The sequence below is a fragment of the Lycium ferocissimum genome, chromosome 7, assembly GCF_029784015.1.
Source record: "Lycium ferocissimum isolate CSIRO_LF1 chromosome 7, AGI_CSIRO_Lferr_CH_V1, whole genome shotgun sequence".
Lineage (NCBI taxonomy): Eukaryota > Viridiplantae > Streptophyta > Magnoliopsida > Solanales > Solanaceae > Lycium > Lycium ferocissimum.
The window spans coordinates 23,476,290-23,490,086 of record NC_081348.1 but is presented as its reverse complement, the minus strand read 5'-3'; the positions used below and the strand labels follow the sequence as shown (position 1 = coordinate 23,490,086).

The 13,797-nt window shown below is 37.0% G+C and overlaps 1 protein-coding gene across 2 annotated transcripts; it reads right to left on the bottom strand.

Annotated features, from left to right (window-relative positions):
* Window positions 1-9,777: 9,777 nt before the first annotated feature.
* On the bottom strand, window positions 9,778-13,724 carry LOC132062606 (uncharacterized). Of its 2 annotated transcripts, none has more exons than XM_059455142.1 (3): window positions 13,187-13,724; window positions 11,832-11,960; window positions 9,778-10,181 (listed from the first exon to the last, which is right to left on the bottom strand). In XM_059455142.1, exons 1-3 carry the CDS (start codon window positions 13,475-13,477, stop codon window positions 10,128-10,130), a joined length of 474 nt encoding a protein of 157 aa, XP_059311125.1. In that variant the 5' UTR covers window positions 13,478-13,724; the 3' UTR covers window positions 9,778-10,127. The 2 variants fall into 2 exon arrangements, with proteins under 2 accessions (XP_059311125.1, XP_059311124.1); XM_059455141.1 differs by lacking the exon at window positions 9,778-10,181 and adding an exon at window positions 10,241-10,768 and having other exon boundaries at window positions 13,187-13,717.
* Between the last annotated feature and the right edge of the window lie 73 nt (window positions 13,725-13,797).

Sequence of the window (13,797 nt, the reverse complement as noted above, 5' to 3'; positions counted from 1 at the left end):
CAACCTTTACCAATGACACTATCCGTGACATCGACATCAAGCATTTTTTAAGGTGACAGATATCGAGGTTGGGTGTGGATTGGAGCTGATCGATCATATGAGCTAAAATCTGGCACCGACTTTTTTGTAATGCCCAAATTGGCATTTTAGAAAGATGAAATGAAGAAAAGGAGAGGTTTCGAAAGAATATTGCACAAGCTGGACATTGTTCTCTCGGAGATGCAATTATGCGGAGGTGGAGAAGATTTTACAGCTCCAATAAGTCTACTATGCATGTATAGATTATATACAGTTCAAAATAGCTTTTTTTTTTTTTTTTTTAAATGTCAAACCCTATTTGCAAGGGCGGCTCATCAAAAGGCCTAAAGTCATTTGGTAAGAGCCTTTTTCTTCATAGTTGTTGTTTATAATGTAATATCATATTATACTAAAAGTGGGAAGCTCCCACCTTCAAAGTTGGATTACCATTTTGTCCTTGTAGTAAATTAAAATGTAATAATATTATAATTGCATGAATCCTGAATTATACGTTCAGGACCATAAATAAATTTATGCATTGAATGAGATCCTAATTAAACATCCAATTGAATAATAGCGTTAAAATTACATAAAGGGTGAATGAATAAGAAGCTCATCGGTCCTATTTTAATGCTCCACTACTCATGAAATAATGAATACAACACATACAATGCATGCAATTGTGTATCTGATATACTATGATATTTTGATGTCTTTTTAAATTCTAAACCGAATACCTCCAGCAGCCTTTTAAAGGCTGCAGTTGAGAAAGTTTTGTCACTAAATGAGTAGGATTGTTTCATCTGCCCATGGTAATCAATTTACATTTTAGCTTTATTTGTTTCGTCTTTTGGCCTTCCTCCAATAATAGTAATTATATACACCTTTTATTGCACTATATAAAGTGGAGCTGCAATATGAAAATAATAGGTTTAGTTTTTCCCCCTTTTCATCCTAGAAAATCAGCAAGGAAAACCAGTGTCTTATTGAGGTAACAACTTTATTGTTCCTTTTGCAGCTATTCATATTCATTTTCTTACTCTTTCCCAACATTTTCTTTAGTCAAACTCTATATTCTTTCATCCAAATGCTATTAAAGAAGTAAGCAAAACATGAAGGTAAGAATTGTTGCACCTTAATTACACTTACATTATAAAAATATTATTTTAATTTACATTGAGTTGGTTGTTGATTTAATCACTACCTTATATGTTTTAAAATGAGGCACAAAGGTTCTACAGATGTTCTTCTGGTCTTGGTGTATATTTATGGTTGCTTCGTTTTTTTCTTGGAATATCAAGTGGAGATGTATTTCATTGGTTATTACTCTCATAAATTGTTTATGGGCTGCTAATTAGCTTGATTTGGTTATGCCTCATTTTCTTAGGGATCAAGAAATATGATAGAGAGAAAAATGTATTGCTGATTTGTATGTATTGGAGATAAATATCACCTAAGTTTTTCTATGAAATTAAGGACTCTCAAATTAAGTAGACTAACTTCTATAAAATGAAAAGCTAAAAAGGTGAATACAATAATTGGTTGACTGTGTAGGATTGCTAAAGGATGTAAATTAATTACTTTCAAACCAGGTCTTGACCCTTAAATGTTTACTATCTATATCTCATAAAATATTATTTCGGATTTTGAATTTGTGTTTCACTTATAATCGTAAACCAAATCTTTATTTATTTGATTAAAGATGCTTGATGGAATTATTTTTAAAAAATTGGAATAAAATGGTTTACAATTTTTTTTCCAAATATTTTTCCAAGTATATATTAATATGGTTTTGAAATTTGTATCTTCAAAAATGGGGTACACACGCAACGCGCGTGCACAGAGACTAGTTCTTAAATAAACATTTAGCTTCACATAGTATTATTGTAATTTATATTGTAGGAATAAAACCAATTTAATAAGATGTTAGCCATGTGTTTGCAAAACATTATCTTGAATATTGCAGTAAAAAACTTAATTTACTAATATGAAGATTTAAGTAGTTTAATTCAAAGATCTAAAATATTAATAATGTTACAAAGTATTGAGCCTTTGTTTCTTTTTTAGTAAACATTTTTTACTTTTAAATTTTTCTACAAACTGTTGTAAACTCATAGCAAATAAGAAACAATACTAAAGATGAAAGTGATCGAAATAAGGAGACAAGAGATGAGAGCTTTTCTTATTGTTGATTTGGTATTAATGATTAAGATTGAGATGTTGATTTGATATTGATGATTAAGATTGATAGCTTAATTTTAGGAATATATTGTATTGATGTAAATGATTAGGAATTGATTGTGTAATATTGTCTTTCCTTATTTAGTCTTAGAACTCATGTATAAGTACCCATTCTTATGGATTGTATATTCATTCGAAATACAAGAAGCCCCTTTCTTCTTGCTAAAAATCTTCATGGTATCAAAGCCATTCTGCCTTTTGAGGTGAGTTTTCTCCCTCGCGGCACTAGGGTTCCGTGTTTTATCAAAGAGGTCGAGTTTTCTCTCTCTTTGTGGCTGTCCGCACAAAAAACTCCTCCCGTTCGGCCTGTTTGGATTATTTTTCTCTGTTGGGGTCGCTAGAACATTCGAGCCTATCCCTATCGGTTTTGATTTTTCCGATCACCTAATTAGGATTCCGAGCGTGGCAGCCAACTTTCCGGCGATTTTTTTCTGGAATTTTTTTTTTCAGTTCTCGGGTCGTAGGCCTATTCTAACCCTTCCCATCCAGATAATATGGGTGACACTACTTCTGGAGAGACTTTGTCTCAAGATGAAGTTCAACATCTTCGCCGTCTTCCAACAAACTTGACTCTTCTAGTGTTGCTAGCCCCAATTATGTGCAATCGGTATTGCTTTTAATGCTCGGCTTAATTGTTGGATTATTGATTACGTGCGAATAGACACATGACGGAGCTCTTCTAAAGGCCTTCAAAATTACTCTCCTAGTCCCAAAGGGGATTATGTCAGAATAGCCAATGGCTCCCTAACCCTTGTCTCTGGAACAGGTTCAATCTTTTGTACTCCTGATATTACCTTATCATCCATTCTTCATGTGCCTGATTTTCCTATTAACCTATTATCTGTTAGCGCTATCACCAAAGAACTAACTAAACTTAGTGGTGTCGATTCTTTCCGATTATCAGTGTTTTTGAAGACCTTCATACAGGGAAGAAGATTGGCTGTGGTAGATTGCATGATGGCTTATATTTGATTGATGGAACTCGAGACTCTGGTCAGGCCTTTTTTGTAGGAAATAAGGATGTCAACCGAGAAATAATACAGTGGCATAGACGGTTGGGACACCCATCTTTTTTTGCTTTAAAAAGGTTATACCCTGGTTTATTTTCTAGAACTGAGTTTGAATCTTTGTCTTGTGATGCATGTGAATATGCCAAGCACACTAAAAACTCTTATCCTCTGAGTGACAATAAAAGCACAATCCCCTTTTCGACTATTCATTCTGATGTCTGGGGTCCTACTCAAACACTTTCTTTGTCTGGTAGTCGATGGTTTGTTACTTTTATCGATTGTTGCACTAGAATGACATGGGTATATTTGTTAAAAGCCAAAAGTGAAGTTTTCTCCTGTTTTAAGTCATTTCATAAGATGATTTGTACTCAGTTTGAGGCTAAGATAAAGATATTTCGAACCGACAATGGCACGGAATACATGGATAAAACTTTTGGAGCTTACTTGGAGTCTTTTGGGATAATCCATCAAACTAGTTGTCCTTATACTAGTGCACAAAATGGTGTTCTTTGAAAGAAAAAATAGGCATTTGTTAGAAGTAGCAAGATCCCTTTTGTTTACCATGAATCTGCCGAAGCCTTACTGGGGGGATGCCATTCTAGTAGCTGCCTACCTCATCAATAGAATGCCACTTAAAACTCTTAATTTCCGGAGTCCTTTAGAAGCTTTAAAGGGTAAAAATGACTATACTGTTCCTCCAAAGATATTTGGGTGTGTTTGCTTTGTTCACGCTAGGCACTCTGGGAAACTTGAACCTAGAGCTCTTAAATGTGTCTTTATTGGGTATTCTCCAACACGAAAATGGGTACAAATGTTATCACCCTCCTTCTAGGAGATTCTTTGTCAAGATGGATGTTACCTTTCGGGAATCCGAGCCCTATTTCGCATTACACCATCACCTCTTCAGGGGGAGAATTATAAGGAAGAAGAGATGTTTTTTCCTAGTTCTATTGTTGAAACTACTGCCACAAGGGAAAGTAAAATTGGAGAAAGAATTCAGGGGGAGACTATTGAAACTACTGCCTTAAGAGAAAGTGAAATTGGAGAAAGAATTCAGGGGGAGATTGTTGGGCGTTTGGATAGGCCTGATTTGATAACTTACTCAAGGAGAAATAGAGCAGAAGAAGCCATCATGCAACCTGCCGAAGCCGAACCTTCTTCATTTGGTGAGTTATCTATAGTTCCTAATGAGTTAGATTTGCCTATTGCTCACAGGAAAGGAGTCAGATCTTGCACTAAACACCCTTTATCTAACTTTGTTTCCTATAATTCTTTATCGCCCTCCTATAGAGCCTTTGCCTTGTCTATTTCTTCTGTGTCTATTCCCCAGAATTGGAGGGAAGCTTTTGCAGATTCTAAGTGGAAGCAAGCTATGATGGAAGAAATGAAGTCCTTATCAAAGAATGAGACTTGGGAACTTGCAGCTTCACCACCAGACAAGAAGTTGGTTGGTTATAAGTAGGTCTTCACTGTAAAACATAAAAATGATGGTTCCATTGAAAGGTTCAAAGCAAGATTGGTGGCTAAAGGATTCACTCAGACTTATGGAGTGGATTATCAAGATACATTTGCTCCTGTTGCAAAAATGAACACTATTAGAATTCTTCTATCTTGTGCGGCCTAATCTTGGCGGGACTTGCAACGGTTTGATGTGAAGAATGCATTTCTTCATGGAGACTTAGAAGAAGAGGTGTACATGGAGATTCCTCCTGGTTTTAGTACTGAACAAAGTCAAGGAAAGGTATGCAGACTGAAGAAAGCCTTGTACGGATTGAAGCAATCTCCTAGAGCTTGGTTTGTGGCCATTCTATAAAGCAATGATCTCCTTTGGTTACCAACAAAGCAATGCGGATCACACCTCTTTATAAGACATTTAAAGGGTAAACTCACTCTTCTTATAGTTTATGTTGATGACATAGTAATGACAGGAGATGACAAAGAGGAGATGACCCGATTGAAGAAGTTGTTGGCACGGAATTTGAGATCGAGGAACTAGGAAAATTGCAAGACTTCTTGGGAATTGAAGTTGCTAGATCAAAAAGAGAGGAATCTTTATATCTCAAAGAAAGTATATTCGGATCTCTTGAAAGAAACGAATTATGACGGGTTGCAAACCAAAGAATCACCCATTGAAAGCAATCACAAACTACAAAGCGGAATTGAAAGTACGTTGATAAAGAGAGATATCGAGGTCAAGTTGGAAGACTCATTTATCTCTCTCACACTAGACCGGACATAGCCTATTCGGTCGACCTAGTGAGTCGGTTTATGCATGATCCTCGAGATCCTCATATGCAAGTCGTCTTTCACATTTTGCGGTATCGAAGTCTCGCTCCAGAAAGGTCTACTTTACTCCGGACATGGTCACCTCCAAATAGAAGCCTTTACCGATGCAGATTGGGCCGGATCTTTAGATGACGAAGGTCTACATCTCGTTCTTGTACACTCGTAGGAGGAAACTTGGTCACTTGGAGAAGCAAGAAGCAAAGTGTAGTTCTTGATCAAGCGCGGAGCAGAATATAGAGCTATGGCCCGGTAGGTTTGCGAACTTTTGTGGTTACAAAAGTTACTAGAAGAATTGAGATTGTCCGAAAAAAGGAAACTTTCCTTGTATTGTGACAACAAGGCCGCAATCAAGATAGCTCGAAATCCGATCCAAAGATGACCGAACAAAGCACGTTGAAATTGATCGACACTTCATCAAAGAAAAGTCACGGGTGGTGTCTTGAGTTTATTCCACGTGTCATCGAAAAACAACTAGTTGATGTGTTTACTAAAGGCCTCAACAAACGGACTTTTCATACATCGGTTTGCAAGTTGGGCATGTGCGACATCTTTGCACCAACTTGAGGGGAGTGTTGATTTGGTATTAATGATTAAGATTGAGATGTTGATTTGATATTGATGATTAAGATTGATAGCTTAATTTTAGGAATATATTGTATTGATGTAAATGATTAGGAATTGATTGTGTAATATTGTCTTTCCTTATTTAGTCTTAGAACTCATGTATAAGTACCCATTCTTATGGATTGTATATTCATTCAGAAATACAAGAAGCCCTTTCTTCTTGCTAAAAATATTCACTTATTTCTTCCTAGTAATCAAGTGTCTATACGACATGAATCTCAATACCTCTATTTATAAGGGTACATTGAGGAATATCGAATGGTGTCCTAAATAAGGAATTAACCATGACATTATGGCGAAGATTATGGGGGTGTGGGAGATCAATGAGGAGGTAGTGGAGGTGTGGGTATTACAACATATAATGGTGGGGAGTAGTGGGAGATTAACTATATCATGGGGAAGAATACTGGGAGCTATATTCGAGTAGTGGACATCCAGACAATTAATTTCATAACTGTCACACCCCAACCTAGGTGAGGCGTGGCTGGCACCCGGTGCCGTACTGGCCTGAGCGAACCACTGCGCGTAACTCATGATCGTTGGACGTAACCCAGAACATACATAGGCCAACTTTACCGAACTCATTCTTTTTGTAAACTATCATGGGCCAACATGGTCACCACTCGTGATATATCTACTGTAAGTGGGAAAATGTCGGATTAGCGAGCCGTTATACTCAAAACATATCTATATGTACGAGCCGAGGAGGCCACTATGAGTGTCAACACCGAACAATCCAAAAGAAAACATAAGCGAGGGCCGACCAAGCCACTGACATACTGAACCTGCATCTACAAAGCCTCTAAGAGTATCTGACATCAAAACATGGTCGGGACAGGGCCTCGTCCTACCCATAAGACAAAATAACATATACATAATCCGGACTCGGTAATGCTCCGGGAGGAAATGGAGCTCACCCACAAAAGCTGATATCTGGAGGTAGCCTACCGTGGAGGGTCCTCTACCAGTATGTTTGAACCTGTGTGGCATGAAACACAACGTCCCCAGGCAAAGGGACGTCAGTACGGATAATGTACCGAGTATGTAAAGCCAAAATGAAACATAATAGTAAGACATCATAAAGGAGAGAGATACGAGTCAACCTGAACCTCTGAAGTGCCACTGAGGGCCATGATATGCACAATGATCATACTTATCTATAATGTCACTCTATGAGACTATATTGACGTCGTAACTCTAACTACTCGACTACCCAACTGATCAGTGGTAACTACCCGACCGGTCGTAGCTCGGTGGTAAATGTGTAACTGCCCAACTGGCCGTAGCTCTGTGGTAAATATGTAACTGCCCAACCGGCCGTAGCTCAATGATAAATGTATAACTGCCCAACCGGTCGTAGCTCGGTGGTAAATCGAGATACATAACTGCCCGATCGGCCGCAGCTCGGTGGTAAAAACGTAAATGCCCAACCGGCCGTAGCTAGGTGGTAAGATAAGAGTACCATAATCATGTCTCTATAGATACCGTATATGCGTATACAATGTCATTTAATCACCTATTGATACATATCTAATGCATGAGACTCATAAGAATACATTTCTGAACCTGTCAGAGTGACGTAAGGTAGTTACATCTCCGAATATCATTATGTACTATCAAGCCATCATGTGTTATATTATCAGCCCAAGAAGGATCACAATAGACCTAAAGGATAAATCTATGCGACATGAAAGTAATCCCAACCCGGGACAAACAAGAGTCAAGAACATCTTTAACTTAACATTAATGGAGTCATATTGCTAAGACTTTCGTTTACGTTTCATTTACTTGGAACATGCCAAAAGAAGGAAGAGTTTAGCCTTAACGTACCTCGATCTCCTTGTCTCCTCAATACTTTTAAAGCAGCTACGATACAACTCAATCTACATTAATACAACAAGGTCTATGATTAATGCCAAGAAGGAACTTAGTTTGAATCTCTAAGTTAGTAACTTGTCTATATAAATTTGGACAACATCTCCCCTATAACTTTGACTTCCTCCAACTCCACACATCATCAACAACAACCAGACCAACACAACAAGAACAACATCAACAATAAGGTACAATAGCATTAACAAGTCCTCAACACATCACGACGAGCGACAAGCTCGGATTGGAACATGTACAACCCTTGACACCCCTTATGAATTTCTTACTTTAACTCAACAATATCTATAACATGATGACAAGTATATTCATCCAATTTTTCAGCCTTATATCTCACAAAATAATAAGAAAACAGTCCATAAAGTTCAGCAACCTTGAAACTGATTTTTCTGATTACTAAAACACGTTTCCGACTTCTAGTCGATATTTAACATGTTCATCACCCATCTAACCTTCCGTAGACTTAAACAAACTCTTATACACGAGAAGGGGCAAGAATATTACCTTACATCACACGAACAACCCCTATCTTGGGCGTACTTCACCTTGAACCAACCTCCAACTCAAGCAACAACGCAACGAGCGACAAGCTCGATTTACGATTAAAAAACTATAGCTTTAAACCCTTTCTTATTTCCAGAACTTTTTAACAACAGAAACCACAACATACTCAGTTTATTCCATGCATTTCAAACCACAAAATACCATAAGGGAATCTTCAAAACAGTTCAACAAACAACGACAACAAAACTACGATTTTCGACCTTTATCTCATAGGTTTTCAAAACTCCCCACACGAAATGGAACCCCTCCAAAATCAGTAACCACAAGAAGAACAAGAAACTCACTAGCACCATGGGATTCCCAGAGTTTGATTTGCATTGTTTTCTTTAGATTTCAATCTCTGATGGTTGGGGATCTCTTAGAGAGCCTTTGGGGGTGTTTGGGAACTGATATGGATGAGAAATGACAAAGTATAGGACCTGGAAGGCTTAAATTCTTTTAAAAGGTTCGGCCACCGCCTCAAGTGGGTCTCAAAGGGTCTGCCTGCGCAGTCTCGCGAAAACGTGAATATCCCTCTACTCTGACGTCTTATTGACAAACAGTTTGATCAGTTGGAAACTAGACTCGTAGATCTTCAATTTGGTGGGTAGACCACCTCGTAACTCCAAGTAGATTGGGAGAAAAGCTCATTGGCATCTGACCCAAATTTCAGGTAACTTATTAACAGAACTTGTGACGACTTTTGTTTTACAACTCACTTGACTTCAAAACTTAACACACGATTAACATATGACTAAAACACCTCATAAAATGCCCTTTCTTAGCATGTTAAGAACACCTAGTCTTACCCCAAAAGTACAGGTTATAACATTCCCAACTTGCCGACTTTCAACGAAACTTATTTTCTTCGACTCATTTAACTTCTAACCCTCTTGATACTTGTTGATCATGATCTTAAACCTTTGTAACCTCCAAGGTAACATGATTAACCTACTTTGTATAATCTCAAGGATGATCTCATTTCCGAGCTTACATCAATTGACTTACGACGTACTTGACGTATGGAAATGCGGGATGTAACAATAACACAAACTTCAATATTATCTAAGCAAAAATAAAATAGACTATAAAAAAAAAAAATTGGGGCCTCAAAATTTTGAAGGCCTAAAGCAAAGGCTTTATTGGCCTCCCCTTGAGCCGCCCTGCCTATTCGACACTGCATCCTGATGGCTAGAAGTACCAAATAATACTGCATTCTCTTTCTGTGAACTTCCATTTTTTTCATCTTTTGTCCCAATTCCTTTATTCAATATCTTTTAGTATCAATAATTGTACTTAAAATTGTATTCAGCATCTTGGGATATCCTTGATTACCGGTATATAAGTACTTCTAAATTGTGTATCCAGCACCTTGCACATTCCATGCCATCCTAATGCCTGAACTGAACATTTTAATTTGTGAGTTGGTTTGGAAATTTCATTCTGCATCTAAATAACAGGCCATAGTGGGATAAATTTCATATGTAGATATAACAACCCTTTAGTCATTGATGCTTAATGCATGCAGGTATGCAACGGTGACGAGTCAACGAGGGATTCGGTGCAAACCTGAAAAGCAAGTGTAACTTTTACAATTACTCCATTACTAAAAAGAGAGACTTGGAACATAAAAAATTCGTGATCATGAGTCCCATTATAAGCTTCTGAACCTCCGATCGATATTTCTTGGCATAAGATGTTCAATGTTGAATGTCAGCACTCAGCAATCCTACTACAACTAATTTATTGAATCTACATGTCTAAGTTATTTGTCAAACAGAGATATAATTTGATAAGCCCTTGGTTACAAAAAAATCACAAGATGTTAGATGGTAACCAGAAAAACTCAGGAGAAAAAAGAGTGAGGTAAGATGTCAGCCATGTCCAGCAACATGTCTCGTAATAGATGTTGGAGGATCAATAGTTAAATGAGCAGCGTGGAGGAATGAACCAATGTACAAGTTCCTGGAAATCTAGAAACGAAATAGAGGAGAAAGAGACGGGTTTGTTTCTAGCCATTACAACTCAGAGTGCCTGCTCTTCTCTTCCTCAATCTGGAATACTTCTTCAAAAGGAGGGTCGCCTGGTCTTCGAAATAGTTGGTCCCCTATTTTAATCTCATATGCTTCTTCTTGTTCCAGCAAAAACTTTTTCAACTGCAAAATTAACTTAAAAAATCTCAAAACTCTCTAGCATTCAGAATCTTGTGGGGTATCAAACACAACTGAAGACATCCTCAATCATAGGAGAGAGTTAAACCGGCTCCAAACATAAAATGCAAGAAGCATCTGGAGGGGTAAATTTAGAAACAAACTGATCAAATACTATAAAAAGAAGAAAAAAAAAGAATTTGCATGTGCCACATTAAGCAAAAGTTGAGAGTCGAGTCAAAGATTATAGAAAAAGAAGGAAACCATGACAAACAAGTCGTAATACAGCATTACTGGTGATCGTCCAACAATAATTAGCAATATTACATTAAGGTTACCATCAAAACAATGAGAAAAATGCTTCCTGTAATTCATTCTGCTTTCTTGGTTGATCATAATAAGTTAATAACAACACCAAAAAATTGTAGGACTGAAACTCCGTAGCAGATTTGGAAGTTATCATAAGAAAGCCACATGTTGCATTTTGCATTTGAGAGTACCTCCTCTTAAAAAAAAAACATGGTTTTGTTGGCAGCATCCAATGAAATTGACATAAAATGCAGGATGAACCTCAAGTTTCTTGACATAATCTCTAAAATGGAGTAATTTAATACTCTAACTTCCCCTGCTACACCACCTTTGTGGGCTTACTCATTGAGCTTCTAGGAGAAAGAGCTAATATTTACAGAGTTCAGGGTTGACGTGAAGCAGGTGTAACAAAAGGAAAGTGTTATATTTGTGTTTCTCTGAAACTTTACTTTTGATTTTACTCTTTTCAGATACTCGAAAACTTCAAGTGATTGAGAAAGCTATGAAAATTGTAAAGCCCAATTTTGGAAAGGGAAACTTGAGATTTTACTTTAAGTCAATCCGTTCTTCATATGTGCTGTGTATTAAGAGTGATTCTCTTCCATCATATTCAGAAGTGGGCAATATTGAAAAACAGACCAACTTTTTACCAAACTCCCTAATAGTTTCAGCCTTTTGTACAAGTTTTTTGCAGGAAGCATCCATAAGCAATTTCAGCAGTTGCAAAAGAAGACATCTGATTTGGGAAAGTAAAACAAACCTCTGTTGTATCTTGACCTTTTTCCATGGTGAACATTATCGTGGTCCAATCAACACCTATGAACTTTGTCTCAATTGCTTCAGTTCTTGCTAGATTGGCCCACCGCTTGGCAATGACAGTAACCATTTCCTGAAAATCATTATTATCTAAACTGAAAAGGTTCTATGACCTTGCATCCAACAACAATCGCCAACAAGATAACTAACATTGATACTTATAACTAAAAAGTTTGAGTAATCTTTTACAGTTAGTAAGACAATTTTTTGTAGTTTGAGTGGTAGCTCAGTTGTAAAGCTTCCACCTTCTAGGTGCAAGTTTTGATCCTTATCGGGTCCTTCGCTTTATCTCCTAAACATCAAATAATCAATCAATCACTATCGCTCAATCCCAAACTTTTTGAAACTGGATATGAATCCTCAATATCCATTTCCACTATAATATGACCTCTTTCATAAAATGGCAACCTGGTGCATAAAGCATCGTCCCACGTTAGCAGGGTCCGGGGAAGCCCAAGGAGTGTGATGTAGACAGTCTACCCTAATGCAAGCATTAATGGCTGCTTTCACGGCTCGTATATTATGACCTCTTTCATTCCAATACGAAATAATTTGTTTCTCAATGTAATCTAAAGGCACTCTAGAATCTAAAATTAACGATTCACATTTATCTTTACACTACCATACAAGTCTCAAACCATACTAAAAAGAGTCTAGGCATTGGTTTTACCAGAGACAATGCAGGTGTAAAACAACTAAGCCTTAAGTATGTGATAATAACAACAATCTGCCTATAAGGATCATTTGCTTCCCGTGTGTCCTGATTCTAGCTAATTAAGTCTCATTGATCTCGAGATATTGTAGGTTTTTAACAGAGACTTTGTTTTCCAAAAAAAAAAAAAAAAAAAAGTCTAAACAGAAAAGAAATGTCTCAGATCTACCATAAATTAATTTTCTTGTGTTCAATTTTAGCAAAGAAATTTAACTTACAAGCTGATTACTATTCCCTATTCCGATACTAATTAATAAAGATTCAGCAAATCAGTAAGTAGTAATTAAACTATTCCCTCGGTCGCACAGTTCGGATTTCAAGAGTCAAACTTCTTTATTTTGACTGTAATTCGGTCCAACAATCTTTAAGTGTTTTGAAAAATAATGTACTGTATATATTTAGAAACTAAATAAAAAGTAATATAAGTCATAATAATTAACAATCTAAAATATTTAAAGGGCATACGGATAAATGATCAAAGATTTTATTTGTTCGACTCACGAAAAGCGAAAAGTTTCACATTAAATGAAACGGCGGGAGTATCAATTGACTTAAGAAAGCATTAAAAGGTAAAAAGGGATATATACCGGAGTGCGACGAGTACCAAGTCGGAGCTTAACGAATCCGAAAACGGGTCCTAAAACCCGCTTCATCATTTCAGATTGGATATCCGATTCTGAGTTGGCGTTTTCCTTCCTGCCCCATTGTTTCCCTTCTTCTTCGTCCTCATCGCTGTCTACGACGTCGTTAAGGTTGTCAGACACGTGGATCCTACGTTGTATTCCCTCGGCAAAACGGTGAAACCTTAAGGTTCCGGTGGCGATCAAGAACAGCAACATGCAGATTGTGTAAGAACGTCTACGTAATTGGTTTGACATTATTGTAGCTACGTAATGTTTGTTTTTTCAGTTGGGTGGTTGAGTTTTGGTTATGTTAATTAAGTGATTGCATGTGTATTTATAGGTTTGGGAATGGAGTGATGGACGTGAAGTGAGCATGGTAGAATTTAGATGTTATACTACGTGAATTTTTTTTTTTTATTTGTTTTTTTTTAGTGAGTGAACCAGGAATTGTTGAAAGACCATATATAAGGTCTAAGAAGCATTCTAGACAGCCTAACTTGCATGTGCATATTTTTTTTACTTGTTGTCTACAAAGAATTACACAAATTTGATGAGAAAATATTATTTTTTACGTG